The sequence below is a fragment of the Brachionichthys hirsutus genome, chromosome 8 (assembly GCF_040956055.1).
Source record: "Brachionichthys hirsutus isolate HB-005 chromosome 8, CSIRO-AGI_Bhir_v1, whole genome shotgun sequence".
Lineage (NCBI taxonomy): Eukaryota > Metazoa > Chordata > Actinopteri > Lophiiformes > Brachionichthyidae > Brachionichthys > Brachionichthys hirsutus.
Window position 1 is genome coordinate 2,270,833 of NC_090904.1, and position 14,807 is coordinate 2,285,639.

At 51.1% G+C, this 14,807-nt stretch overlaps 1 protein-coding gene across 1 annotated transcript in view; it reads left to right on the forward strand.

The window, feature by feature from the left end:
• chd6 (chromodomain helicase DNA binding protein 6) overlaps positions 1–14,807 on the forward strand; it is a 35,621-nt gene that overhangs the window by 18,656 nt on the left and 2,158 nt on the right. The window contains exons 26-43 of the mRNA XM_068742005.1: positions 2,071–2,160; positions 3,049–3,152; positions 3,953–4,082; positions 4,234–4,312; positions 4,591–4,648; positions 5,217–5,589; positions 6,087–6,295; positions 6,460–6,557; positions 7,402–8,130; positions 8,485–8,736; positions 9,421–9,661; positions 10,126–10,532; positions 10,629–11,313; positions 11,434–11,661; positions 12,437–12,582; positions 13,153–13,413; positions 13,727–14,344; positions 14,435–14,656. Of these exons, the coding sequence (XP_068598106.1) occupies positions 2,071–2,160; positions 3,049–3,152; positions 3,953–4,082; positions 4,234–4,312; positions 4,591–4,648; positions 5,217–5,589; positions 6,087–6,295; positions 6,460–6,557; positions 7,402–8,130; positions 8,485–8,736; positions 9,421–9,661; positions 10,126–10,532; positions 10,629–11,313; positions 11,434–11,661; positions 12,437–12,582; positions 13,153–13,413; positions 13,727–14,344; positions 14,435–14,656 (4,930 nt within the window). The remainder of the gene's footprint in view (positions 1–2,070; positions 2,161–3,048; positions 3,153–3,952; positions 4,083–4,233; positions 4,313–4,590; positions 4,649–5,216; positions 5,590–6,086; positions 6,296–6,459; positions 6,558–7,401; positions 8,131–8,484; positions 8,737–9,420; positions 9,662–10,125; positions 10,533–10,628; positions 11,314–11,433; positions 11,662–12,436; positions 12,583–13,152; positions 13,414–13,726; positions 14,345–14,434; positions 14,657–14,807) is intronic.

Below are 14,807 nucleotides of genomic sequence, written 5' to 3' on the forward strand. Positions count from 1 at the left end.
TACAGAATGATTAGGATCTAAAGCAAGAGTGTTTTGGGGAGACCTAAGAATAACAAGGAGACGAAACGGGAACTCACAAATTATAATAAATCCTCAGAAAAGGATGAAAACTTATTTATGCTTGAGCTATCCAAAGCCTGACTACGAATTAAGCAAAGGCAACCATGACATCATTCGACATTTAGGTACGTTAGGAAAGACATGAAACAAGAATTCAACAACTTTCAAATGAGAGAAGACTCAAAAGCAACTAAATCTCAGCTATTTAAGACCAAACTGCGAACTGATGCCGCGCGTTGCATGGAGGAAGTGCGGTCGCTGACTTTAACAAAAGATACACGCCACTTTGCTGTTTCAGAAAACGGAGACGAACTCAAGAGTCTACACACTATTATAGTGTGGTACAGTGTAGTCTGCTCTAGCTTCTACATGGGTATTATAGTGTGGTACATTGTAGTCTACTCTAGCTTCTACATGGGTATTATAGTGTGGTACAGTGTAGTCTACTCTAGCTTCTACATGGGTACCGTAATTCTCGGTGTACAAGCCGCTACTTTTTTCCAATATTTTGAACCTTGCGGTTTATGCAACGACGCGGCAAATTTACGTATATTTTCCCACTTTCTTTACGAGCCGTGTTTCGTTAAAGACTATTTATTTTCGTTACAAAATTAACGCCCGCCCGCCCGGAGGGAAAGCCCCGCTTGCGCGTAGCTGGGGAGATCTGCGAGAAGGGCCCGGCGCTCGTCCAGAGTCGCCGCCGCCGGACCGCCGTACCCGGTCCCCGCCGCCTGTCCGCCATCCGCTACGCGGCGTCGGACGCGCCGCGTAGCGGGGAAGGAACCCACCCCCTCGACCTCCCGGGCGTCCCCACCCCTGCCGCACCACGCTCCCGCGGACGGAGGATGAGGGGCACGGGGGCAAGGGGGACAGGGACACCCCGCCAGGCGCGCGCGCGCGCCGCGCAGCCTCCGACGGGCGGAGAGGGGAGGGCGACGGGGCGACTGCTCCCCCAGCCGCGGCTCGAGCCCAGCCCCGCTTCGCACCCCAGCCCGACCGACCCAGCCCTTAGAGCCAATCCTTATCCCGAAGTTACGGATCTGATTTGCCGACTTCCCTTATTCTAACATGCCAGAGGCTGTTCACCTTGGAGACCTGCTGCGGATATCGTTACGAGCCGTGTTCCGTTAAATATCATTTGTCTCAATGCACTTGCGGCTTACGAATATGTGCGGCTTATTTTAGTACTAAATATATATATTTTTTAATTCAGTGGGTGCGGCTTTTTCACAGGTGCGCATAATAGTTCAGCAATTACGGTATTATAGTGTGGTACATTGTAGTCTACTCTAGCTTCTACATGGGTATTATAGTGTGGTACATTGTAGTCTACTCTAGCTTCTACAGGGGTATTATAGTGTGGTACAGTGTAGTCTACTCTAGCTTCTACATGGGTATTATAGTGTGGTACATTGTAGTCTGCTCTAGCTTCTACATGGGTATTATAGTGTGGTACATTGTAGTCTACTCTAGCTTCTACATGGGTATTATAGTGTGGTACAGTGTAGTCTACTCTAGCTTCTACATGGGTATTATAGTGTGGTACATTGTAGTCTGCTCTAGCTTCTACATGGGTATTATAGTGTGGTACAGTGTAGTCTACTCTAGCTTCTACATGGGTATTAAGGCGGGGCCACCGACCTCTACCTGCTACAGAGGAAAATGTATCCCTCTTGTGGGTCAAGTTGGGTTCTGTCTTTCCCTGCAGGTGTTTCCTTGCTACACCTGTAAAGTGCCTTGAGATGACTTTCTGGTATGATCTGGTGTAGAAATAAAACTGAATTGAATTGTTTTAATAAGTACACGCTGCTATACCTCATAATGCTCTTGGTGTTATTCATTCAGGTTTGTTTTTTCTTGTCTTTTCATCATGTGTATCTGTGAGCAGTGGCCTGGAAATGATTTGACAGATGCAGCTAGCAAACAGAATGACATTATTTCATTGCCTGGTGTGTCGTCCTTTCGGCGTGAGAAGTTGTCATGAAACCGTCTCTCCCCGTGTCTGTACAGGGTGCTGCTGAGAGTGCGTATGTTGTACTACCTGAAGGTGGAGATATTGGGTGATGCTGCCAATCAAGCTCTAGAGGGTGTACCTGCAAGGTATGGAGCAGCACCTTGTTTCATCAATAACCCAGCCAATCTTCTAACGCTGCCACCACGCTGCATGTTTGAAATTAAATGTGCTGCTCTTTTTCCTTTGTTTCGGCTGTAGCCATTGAAACGGGCTCGATTCTTTCTTGTTTTGTCTCTTGCGGGGTCGTTTTGTTAATAACCCTGCCAACCTGGCTAATCCTGTCGACCTGGCTAACCCTGCTAGCCCTGCCACCATGTCATATTTTCTGAAGTTTTTTTTTTAAAAACATGTGGTTTACTACAGCAGGTTTGATGCATACAAATTCCCCTGTGCCGGTACTATCCTCTGTGTGCAAATGACAATAAACCTCTGTTCTGTCTGTGCTATTCTATTCTATGTTTCTACCCTCACCTATATGGTCACATGACTGTGATCAAATGGCCTTTGATAATAGTGAGTAATTTGGATATATGAGTTGCTGCTCCTCCACATCCAGGAGCCAGGTGAGGTGTTCTGTGCGTGGGGTTAGGATGACCCTCCCTATGCAGTGTCTGTCTGGGAGGACGCCCAGGACAAGATGAAGAGTATGTCACTTGTCTGTCTTGGGAATGGTCCGTTGTCCTTCCAGAAGTGCTGGTGAAAGCGCTCCGCGTTGAATAAAGTCAACTTTAAATCCAGCAGGAAGACTTTTGACCTCTCATCCTAGAGGCTTCTTGAGTTCTGAGTGGCTGTTGGGGACGTCCAGATATTCAACCTGGCTGAAGCCATTCAGTCATAATGCAAGCAATAAAACCAAGTCCTATAGGTGTCACCTACAGGCAGTAGGCTCCGCCCCTGGCAGGTTGGAGTCGCCTATTTCTGTCACCACACAGATCTACCTGACCTGGACCACCTGATTTTCTTTCTTTTGACAGTAAGCTCGATGTGCCGCTAGCCGACATTGACTACATCGAGATCCCAGCTTCCTGGTGGGATGCAGAAGCTGACAAGTCTCTCCTTATAGGAGTCCACAAGCACGGTAAAAATGTCCACTGCTGTTTCACTGCTCTTTTGACAGGCATTGTTTTTTGTGTGCATATACAGTGTTAGAAATGCTATAGAGTGTCTAGGCGGAAAGTATTGTGAAGGTAGACTTCAGCTTGTTGAAGGGCATCATGTCATCTAAATTTGACAAATGCTGAACTTAAAAACGTTTTAATTTGTTTTCAATTCTATAATTTAAATACTGCATCTGCTCTCCCTGGAACAAAGAACCCAAACTGGGTTAAATTGTGATAGTAATTGTGTTTTTAAATACCTTTTTACATCATACCATATCTTGATCATGTGTTTTCCATTTCTTTTTAATTTCTAAGATTGAATATATAAAACTAAACTATAAATAAGGGAAGAGCTAAGTTCAAATGAAGAAATTCCATTTTTTTCCGATATGGAGGGAGGTATCTCAGACCTCCTCACAACAAATGACAAGTCGCGTAAGAAAAAACATAATCCTGCCCTCCTGTTTCTCCAAAATAAATTCCACAATTATTTTGGAATTTTTTTAAATAAATCTGACGGTGGTGGTAAAGGACAGTTTTGAAATAAAGTTATTTTGGTTTGTATTAAGTTAAAATAAACACATTCTCCCCTGCATACATTGTCATTGACTCCTAGCATTGAGGACTCGTCTTTAACACCAACAACAAGTTGTAGCTCAGGCGGCACCTGGGAACACCTGCGTTTTGTTTCAAATGAGGATGTTTTTATCCCATTTTCAGCCTCTTTTGGAAGATCAGTGTGAAGATTGTGTGTGTCTGTGTTTCAATGTGCGACCAGGCTACGAGCGCTACAACGCCATGTGTGCTGATCCACACCTGTGTTTCCTGGAGAGAGTGGGAATGCCAGATGTCACCGCTCTGTCCGCTGAACAGGGTGGAGCAGAGGGTGTCCCCGACGTAGCCGACAGGTAGTCCACCCACACACACACACACATGCTAATCTGACATGGCTTGTTTCCTCTCTTATACGGGATATTTCTATAGTTTTACCTTCTAGCTAGCATCGTGTTAGATTGAAGGCTCATGAGAACATTCAGACTGTCTCATTTCTGCTGGTAGTGTGGGAAAAGCTGAGGGGGTGAGGGACGCCGCTGAAAGCAGGGCTGACGGAGGACCAGATGCATCTGGAAGCACCAAGGTGAGGGCCTTTACTTGAGAGGCAGCAGAGTCACTGCTGTTGCAGCCCTCCTACCCGCTCTAGATAGTCTCATTTAGGTTGGTGCTGAAGCTGCATGTAGGCGAACAGAGACATGTGTCACGTGCACAAATTAAAGTGCACATTTTGGCAGGTTTCATCCTGCTGATTTTCTAGATTATATTTTTGAAGTACTGCGTTTGTTTGCTGAATGAAGGGACAGTCATGGAACATGGTCTCTGTCTCGATACCGATTATACGTCTTCTTTTACACCTGACAGGTAGAAGAAACTCGCTGCTGCTCAAATACCACAGACGAGCCTGACAGCACGTGTCCAGGTGAGATATATTCTACAGTTACCATGACAACCAGCAGCTCGTTGTTGGTAAATGAGCGGGAGCAGGTTTGCTGCTGGGACTTGCCAGTAACATCCATCCAGCAGGTGAACAGCGCCAGGCCAGGGGAGTGGATCCGGGATCTGACCACCGCCTTTTATCAAAGTGCGTCCTGTCCACACTGAAGGGACACTGCCTGCGTCCCGCGGAGTGGAGACGTGTCTCTTGATATTGATGCGATTAAGAACATTCATATGCAAACTGTAGCACAGTACAAAAACGTGGTACCAACACTGAAAGTACAATCATACATTGTAAAATATGAAAAGTAGATTGAGTCGTGTGGGCGGGGCTAGTTGTTGGCTTTATAATGGCGATTTCTAGTGAGCGAAGACGGTCGCACAGCTCGCCTATTCTGAGTCTATTATTGGGGAGCTGAGAAGTTGCTCCACTGGACCTCAGCGACTGGATCTGGGGGCGTAAGGGGTGCGGCCTGCCCGAGACAAGCGGGACATGCTGCTGCGTTTAGAAGGGCCTTCATACCAGCACTAACACGTTGTTTTTCCTCCAGACTCCCAGACGTCAGCAGACTTGTGCACACTGGAGGGAACTTTGGTCACCACGGAGACCACAGGCACAGGGACTGGGGTGGCGGCGCTTCACCTCATCCAAGCCCGGCCCCTCTGGCCTGCTGGCCCGACCCTGACAGCCCGGTTGCGGCGCCTGATCGCAGCCTACCAGCGGTTCACGTTGCGACGTGAGCCTCTGTTCAGACACGACTTCCCGCTTCAGGACGGTCTCCTCGGCGTGGGGGCAGCAGCAGCCCGAGCTCCTCAGAGTCTGCAGATCGGGGGCCCACTAGCATGGCAGCGGGGTGAAGACCCGAGGCAGTGTCCCACGCCCGCAGCAGAGCCGGACGCTCTGTTTCTGGAGTGGCAGAATAGGTAACATTATCTGGTCATTTAACAACAGTTTATCCGTCGGGTTCTTTATTGCATGTGGTGCTTTTATTTTGAAGCCTCATTGTCAAACCCGACCAAATAAATCAAGGTAGTTAATCAAGTGTGAAATTCTCTCACATTTGGCCCCCTAATTTTAAACTGAATAGTGTATTGTATATAGTTGACAATAACTACGCTGAATAAATATGAATTATATCTGATCACGCGGTGTAAATATTTACAGATCTTTCATTATCTTGTTGTCTTTTCAGTTTTATTGCTATTTTAGTTAAAGATCTTTTTGCTTTATTGTGTCATTTATTTATCAGACAGAAAACACAATAAAGGGTTAAGTTTATCTAATTTATATAACTCAAGTTTTGACAAGTTGTGAGGGCAGTACGATAATGTTATGACGATGTTAAAAGCGCCTATCGATCCTTAACCCTGCCCCTCACCCTGACTCTTACCCTGCTCCCATGTCTTCTTTGATGCTTCAGGTGGACTCGTCGAGAAGAGGCCGATTTTTATCGCACCGTGTCATCGTTTGGGGTCGTGTACGACACCGAGAGGAAAGGCTTTGACTGGTCCCACTTCAGAACTTTAGCCCGACTGGAGAGGAAGACCGACGAGAGTTTGGAGAGATACTTCAACTCCTTTGTCAACATGTGCCGGATAGCCTGCAAGCTGCCCCCCAAAAAAGAAGAAGGTATTTGACATGGCCGTGCACCCAGAAAGATGTCCGCCACACACGGATCAATACTCAGCTTTGATAGTAGGACACAGTAAAACTCAGACGCAGCTGGAGCTGCTCTACACGTCTGGGTTCAGACGTCCTGCCACGCCGCTGACCTCCTCTCTCAACTCTTCCAGGTCCGGTGGACTCGGCCGTGTTCGTCGAGGCTCTTACGGAGGAGAGGGCTGCTCGTACTTTATACCGCATCGAGCTGCTCCGCAAGATCAGAGAGCAGGTGACCACAGCATTCAGAGCACTTCCCTCTGGCAATGGGAGGGGCTTATAGTGTACCTGGTGTAACAACCCCTAGGTCAGGTAAAGACCGCGGTGGACGAGCCAAATAATGACAAGGCTCAGAATGTTTTCATCTTTAGAATGTTTCATCAGCAGCATTCTTGTAACGGGGGCGCTGGATGTAGCGTAGAGACTACGGACGGCCTTATCAACATAGGAGCTGGGGCTCCCTACCTGGCCCGGGCAGCTGTTAGGGCTCCCTACCTGGCCCGGGCAGCTGTTAGGGCTCCCTACCTGGCCCGGGCAGCTGTCGGGGCTCCCTACCTGGCCCGGGCAGCTGTTGGGGCTCCCTACCTGGCCCGGGCAGCTGTTGGGGCTCCCTACCTGGCCCGGGCAGCTGTTAGGGCTCCCTACCTGGCCCGGGCAGCTGTTAGGGCTCCCTACCTGGCCCGGGCAGCTGTCGGGGCTCCCTACCTGGCCCGGGCAGCTGTCGGGGCTCCCTACCTGGCCCGGGCAGCTGTCGGGGCTCCCTACCTGTCCCGGGCAGCTGTTGGGGCTCCCTACCTGGCCCGGGCAGCTGTTGGGGCAGGTTTTGGGGGTGTCTCTTTCAGGTGGGCGGGGCGTCTCTACTTGCATTAGCCTCCACACCCCGCCAGCCACTGTCTCCAGCTCAAAGCCCGGCCTGATTTAGTCTCTGAAACCGGACTGTGGGTCTGTGAACAGCTTCAGTGCTTTTCTTCCTCTCTCTCCTCACAAGTGAAATGATGATTGTGTATTTCAGAATGTGATCTGGCATGATGCTGCTATCGGCTCAACAGTATTGATAAACTGAACCTTCCATTCAGGTTCTCCGCCACCCGCTAATCTTGGCCCGCCTCCAGCTGTGCCGCCCCTCCCTCTACCTCCCGGTGTGGTGGGAAGCTGGCAAACACGACCGGGACCTCCTGATCGGGGCGGCGTGCCACGGCCTGAGCCGCACCGACTTCTACATCCTGAACGATCCCCAGCTCAGCTTCCTGGAGGCTCACAGGAACTACGTCCGAGGACACGCCGCTCATCGGCATCCTCATTCGCACCATCCAAACTCTGCAGCTTCATCCTCCTCCTCATCGCATCCTCACTGCTGCCTGTATGATTCAGGGCTTGGCCACCTCTCCCCTCAGCCTCCTGAATACCCCCACCAGACGTCACATCTCCACCAGCACCACCCGGTTCCTCAGTTGGATCCTTGCCCTTCCTCCTCCTCTTCCTCTCATCCTCCACCACTGGATTCCCACATTTCTGCCTCACCAAGTCTTGAGATAGATCCTTGTTCACGAGGAGATTTCATTGACTGTCCGACTCTGGATGAAACCCTGGAGTTGGGTTCTCTGCACGGCGAGAAGGCCTCCAAAGACGCCCTCAACGGTTTCCCGTTCAATTCTACTGCCGGAGGTCAAAGCATGCTCAATTCCTATGGTGTGGGGGGCGCGGACCTCAATTCCAAACTGAGGAGTGATGTGCTCGTGGGTGAACAGGGATCCTCTGAGGAAACGGGGCTCATGGCACCATCAGTGGAGCTGAATCCGTTGCAGGTACGGCCCGGGTCTGAACGCCGGGATCTGGTTCTGGTTTCTGGCTGCTGGTTTACTGCTTCAGCTTCGTTTTGAGGAGTTCTTCTTTTACAAGCGTAAATGTTGCAGAATCTCATTCGGCCGATGATAACCCGATTCCTGTTGAATAGCGTCTCTAGTTGGGGTTCACTGTTGCACCAGGATTTCTCCACGGCGCCGTGGAGGACTTGACACAACCACTTATTGGGTGTTGATGGTTTTTCACCTTCACTGAATGGAACTGAATTCAAGTGATTTTAATGATCTATCGAGCAGAAGCAGAGTTCCAATGGTTCTCCTGTCCTCAGCATTCGGTGTTTGTCTGGATCCCTGCAGGCTCCGTGGGACAGCACGGACCACTCCAGTCCAGCTCATCACATGTTCAACGAGTCGGATCCGATCCTGGGTCCTCCTGCTGGCTTCCTGGAGGATGACGACGAGGAAGCAAGGGAGGCGAGCATAAGAGGGGAGGAGGGGGGAACTCTGGAGGAGTGTCTGGGCCTCCCACCCTCGTCCTCGTCTTCTCCGTCCCACCCCTCTGCGGGAGATTCCGTCGAGCCGCTCTCCTCAAGTTACATGTTCTTCAAGGTTTGTTTGTGCCGTCGAGGCCACGGATCCCGGCGCTTCCTTTGACTCCGAGCAAACGCTGCTAGCGTGCTGCGTCCAGACCTTTTTGAGTTACCTTGCTAGCAGACAGACGCATCGTCGGCCATTACATGGCCCTTGATAGGACGGGTGTTAACTCCTCCACTATTTGCTTGATCTTTGTAGCCACTGCAACAATAGTGAAATGAACCCGTCTGATTCTCTCACGAAGCAAATGGATCTGTGAATGTCCCTGAATTCCAACCACAGAAGCAGAAGGACAGTAAAAAGAAACGCTAACACTGCGTCTGTGGTACTCTTCCTCGGCATAAAGCCATACTGCTGCTCACAAATACTCACTCCACTTCTGTCCAGTCATCGTCACAACATTCAGAGTCTCTACTCTCAGTCCTGAACTCTTCCTCTTCTCTCGGGCCTCGACCGGTCCGGTGTGACTTTCTTGTTTACATTGATTTGCATGTTGGATTTTGGCACATCGTAACTCCAGATGCCATTCCAGACGCAACTCTGCGTTTATCCGGGCTTGGGACCAGCACAAGGGATAAACTGGCAATGCTACGTTAGCTCCTGCTAACTGCACTACCCGTGCTACCATGAGGCTGTGGTTAAACTAACACATTACATTTGTGATTCCAGAGTACGTCTGACTTTGCTTCGTGCCTCTAGGACATCGGTGTTGGCGAGGAAGCGGGCACAGAGCAGACCGTCCTGTCAGAAAGCCCCCCCCCCGCCCTGTCCCTGGTTCACTCGGACATCACTGAGAGCCTGACCAGTTCTGTGGACGAGAGAGGAGGAGGCGGTGCTGGGTTTGAGTTCTACGACAAGGATGAACATCAAGCTGGGGACTTGTCCAGGGAGATCGTGGAGCACGACAATCTGAGAGGAGAGGAGTGTGAGGCAGAGCAAGGTTAGTGAAAAGCTTCAGGGGTCGCTCACAATTTCTATCCCAGCTCTTTGTCCTGGCAGAGAACACTACCTGCGTCTCAGGTACAGAGTTCCATGTTGTGAAAGAGCAGGGGTCCCCAAACTTTGTCCTGCGAGGGCCCTTCTCTGATGGGGGGCCGGGGTCAGTTTGTACAGGAAAAGTGTGACGATAGCAGGGGTGCCTAAACATTTATTGTTTTCCAGACAGCCGCCAAATAACCCTTTCTTCACAGAAAAGAGTCAGGAAATAAATAATAACACTCTTAATAAAATACCAATATTGATCCCCCACCGGCTCCTCGTGTTGTATGGAGGCGGGCCGTAGTTTGGAGACCCCCGCTAGGAGGGTTGGTTAAGTGACTGTTTTAAGCAAGATTGTTCACAGAAATCTGACTTTTCTGATCATTCTTCTCATATTGGCTGATACTATCTCACATCATATTGCAGAGCAACGTTTTGCAGTTTTGAGTCCCCCCATGGATCTACCACAGATGCATGAGGTGGAGTCAGAGCCAGGCCATGGGGAACAGGAAGAGGAGATGGATGTCTCCCACCACTGTTCTCAAGACCTGCAGCAGCACTTCTACCAAGCAGAGCATGAAGAGGATCCATCACAAGATGTGCCCCCTCGTCTGGGTCGGCTGGGACAGGAGCATGGCGCTGTGTGTCCCGTGTCTGTATCTCAGCTGGAAGAGGATGGCTTGATGTTCCATCCAACAGGGGATGAAGAGACAATGTGTGCTGAAACGTTGATGGGACATGCAGGTGGACAGGAAGTAACAGGAATCCTTCAAAACTGTAAAGACAATTTAGTTAATCTACAAGATGAAGCCCACGAGATGTCAGAAGGGCAGGTGGATCACGTTTCTCTCATGGATGTTCCAGAGATTCACATCTGCGATGAGACGACTGGAGATGCTGTGAAACAACGAGAAGTCAAACCCAGTGAGATCGCGCTAGAGGCTATTTGCGCAGAATGCACTCAGTCCCGCTGCCCTGCTCCACCTGGCTCATCCCCTCCAGTCACGTCCAAGTCTGAAGAAACCACCTCAGAGAACGCCAAACCGGAAGTCTCTGTGGAGCAGGACCGAGCCGAGCCTCTGGCTTCAGCAGGTGGCAGCAGAGACTGCAGCAAAAGACCGTTCTCGGTGTCCCCTGTACGGGACAAGGAAGACCTTCTGCTTGAACTCAATGAAAGAACCATTGCCCGAAGTCTATCTGCCAAAAAGGCAGACCCAAAGATATCAGAACTTCTGCCAGACGGTGGAAGTGAGAAGAAGCCGCAGCAGTTGGAGCTGCCAATCAAGGAAGGGGGCGCCAAGACTGAGCACGTTCAAGAGGTCATTGCTGAAGACTCTGAAGTCAAACACGGAAAATTAGGTCCGTGCAAGTCAGAGGACTTTGTGGTTAATGCTGAACAGTTCACCTGTCCTGTCAAACGAGAAATACGGGGGGGCAAACCGGAATGCCTCAGCCTGGAAATGAAGCCTGGAACGTTAGACAGTAAATCTGGAGTCCTCCAATGTGCAGCCTACACAGGCAAGAGAAAAGTCTACCCTGGAACAAGAGCAGAAGCTCTCAGACTTACTGATTATCCAGATGAAGTCAAGCACAAGCCTGAGCCGGATCCAGAAGGTCCGGAGGTCACGGCCTCCCCAGACCGTTCTCAGATTAAACGTGAGCCGGATCCAGAAGGTCCGGAGGTCACGGCCTCCCCAGACCGTTCTCAGATTAAACCTGAGCCGGATCCAGAAGGTCCGGAGGTCACGGCCTCCCCAGACCGTTCTCAGATTAAACCTGAGCCGGATCCAGAGGGGCTTGAGTTCAGCGCTTTAGTGGAGATGAAAACGGAGCCAAAGCGGGAGCCGTTGGAAGCAGATAGCACAGTCCTGCCTGCGAAGCCGGCGCAAGCCAATGGGGTGGTGAACATGTTGGGGGGTCTGACAGTCAAAGGTCAGGGGAAAGACAGGCCCAAGAAACCAGGTGAGAGCAGTTCTCCAAAGTTCTCCAAAGCACTTGAATGAATGAATGAATTTTCATTTTCGAACATGTATAGAAATATGTACCGGTAGCTATTTGTACGTACAAAGGAAATAAATACTGATAAAATAACAAAAGGCAGAACAAAACACAGCTCATAGTAAGAAGTGAAAGACTTTTTTTTGATTCCTTTCCAACTATTGATCATGAGCTTGAACTTGACCGTTTCAGCATGTGATTGTAGGAACAGGGTCGGTGTGATCTCGGTGTCCCGTATTGTCCTTGGTGCTCTTTTCGGCTGTAGAGAGCTTTTGTAGGTGTTTCCCCAGATAATTAGAGAGCAGTAAGGGGGTGCAGGGATTTGTAGTTTTATTTTACCCAGGATTGCAAAACACTTTTGCTCGAATGTGTCTGATGTGGTTTCCAGCAGATTTTATGGTCCAAGATCACACAGAGAAATTTGACTTCATGTCCTCTTTTTATTTTAGTATTGTGTCTTATCAGTTCAACATTATGATCCATCTTTTTTATACGTCTGTTTGCTAATAGAAAATACTGCTTAGTTATTTGTAGGACAGAAAACTTCAGATTTAAGAATAACTGCTAACAAATAAAATGATAGATCCTGTATTGAATTTGCTGCTGATTCCGCTGGCCGTCAATCAGCGCCCCCCCCCCCCCCCCCCCGCTGCCGTGGACCATCGATGTGTGTGTCAGCACGGCATTCCAATGACCGGATTGATTGGTGTAACCTTAAGCTGTTGTGCTCTCCCCCCAGCGACTGGGGTGGAAGGCTACGTGAGCAGGTTGGCAGCGCCAGCTGCCTTGTGTGAGATTCCTGACAACCTCCATGACACCAGGGAGCCGACCATTGCCCAGCTGTTGCAGGAGAAAGCCCTCTACTCGTTCTCAGAGTGGCCCAAGGTACTGTGCAGAGGTCTGGCACTAAAAGTAGCCGCCGTTAACTGTCTTATCCAAGAACGCAGGTTTCAGCAGAAAAACTCATCGCTAGACGCGTGCAGTCGTGTTTTTCCATTCTGAAGAGACTTTGTTCTTTTGGCGGCTTTAAGGTTGGCAACGATTCTCATGATGCAAAACAAACGTGCACCGTCAGCGTTTAGCAGCATCAAAGGCTATTTAAACGCATTCAGGAACGGCCTTTCAGCAGAACGCTGCACGGGTTTAGCATTAAATGGGTGATACTCAAATAGCACATTTCTAATCTGGGGGGGGGGGGGAGATTGTGCTTGCTCAAGGGCACATCAGCAGTTCTCTGGAGGCAGACTGGCCCCTCTCCAGCCACTAGTCCACACTCCTCATTTCGTCTGGGCTGGGACTCGAACCGGTGGACTTCTCTGCTTCCCGAGCCACTGCCGCCCCCGGGGGGGGGGGTCGGTCGGTCATGTAGTGGGCAGCATCCCCGTTCAGCCTTGAACGCTCATTGAAAGTGTGATCTTCATGTTGAATTCCTTCCTGTTGCATCGCTGTCTGCAGGACCGGGTCATCATCAACCGCCTGGACAGCATCTGTCACGCCATCTTGAAGGGGAAGTGGCCTACATCGAGTGAGCAGTATGACTTGCTCGGTTCTGTGGCTGCCGGCTCCTTCTTAGCCACCAGCTTGGCCCACCAGCACCAGCGAGCAGGCTTCCTGCCCACGACGACCTCCAGCTCTGTCCTCAGCCAGGCCAGGATCCAGCAGACCCACCCTGGGCTGGGCTTCCCCGCCCCCCCCCCACTCACAAGACTCCCCAAGGTGAGAACACGACTCGGTAAATCTCCTTGTCCATTGGTCATCTGTCCGCGTTTGCCGCCGCCCTCTCCCGCCATGGTTCGTGTGTGACTGGTAGCATGTTTGCTAATAGCGCTGATGCCGAGCTGCACGCAGGGTTGCATCGACCTCTGTAGGCAACAGTTCAACTTTTAATAACGCACCCAAAACATCCAACGCTCATTTTTGTTAGCATGCCACGCCCCTGCTGTGTTGGCTCTCGGTCCATATGTGTGTTTAACACAACCCCCATCTCTCTCCTCTTGTCTGCCTCTCACCCACCCTCTCCATCCGACAGTACATGCAGCGGGGAGGGTCATGTGGGCGCGGAGGTTGGCGCCTCACCACCTTACCTCTCTTACAGGAGAGGCTTGTGGCCCCCCCGTGTCTTCCCGAGCTCAAACGAGCAGGGGGTCGAAGACCTTTCAGCTATGAAGCCATGGCGGCTGCAGCCGCCAACAATAAGGTGTTACCTGCTACCTCTGCCACCACAAGCTGCAGCGGCGGTGCCCCCGTGATGGCCCCGCCCTCTCACCATACAGGAACAATGTTCATTAACGGTTTGCAAGAATCGGCCATTGACCTGACCACGACCGCTGCAGAAATCACCCCCGTCGGTGGCGTTGGGCTGGGAGAAGCTGTGGTCGCTGCGGGAATGGGCCGTCTTGGTGCCGGCATGGGCAGCAATAATAAGTTGCCCCCGTCAGCCATCACCGCGCCGCAGCCCGGCGCTGTGGGGATCAGCATGGCCGGGATCCTGCAGGCTGGGCTCATCCATCCTGTAACGGGGCAAATAATCAACGGAAGCCTCCGGGCAGACGACTCGCTGAGGAGGAGGAGAGGCAGGAGGAGAAATGTGGAAGCACTGTACTCAGAGTTCACCAAGAACCGAGGGCTGCAGCCCCCAGAGACACAGGTAGGTGGCGACCGGGGGGGGGGGCGTACTGCAGTGTTACCGAGTACAATGTAGAAAAACGTCAAGCGTCTCGTATCTTTCTACACGCAGAGTCAGGCGGAGCCAATCGGCCACTGCTCTGTCTCCTCCTCGACCTCCTCGCTGCCCCCCTCCCCTTCAGAGCGACCTGCCGGACCTCCCACCCCCACCCCCACCCAGACCCCACCCGAGCCAGAGATCGTTGCCCTCGACAGAGAGGCGGCCGGCAAAGGCCTGCTGGAGTGGCTGAAGCAGAATCCGGGCTACAGCATGGATCTCCCTGCACTGGCTCAAGTAAGGATCGGGAGACCGTCCGTCCGAGGACGTGAACCTCCGTGTCTCTCTGCTCCTCAGAGGACGTGAGGCTCCGTGTCTCTCTGCTCCTCAGAGGACGTGAGGCTCCGTGTCTCTCTGCTCCTCAGAGGACGTGAGGCTCCGTGTCTCT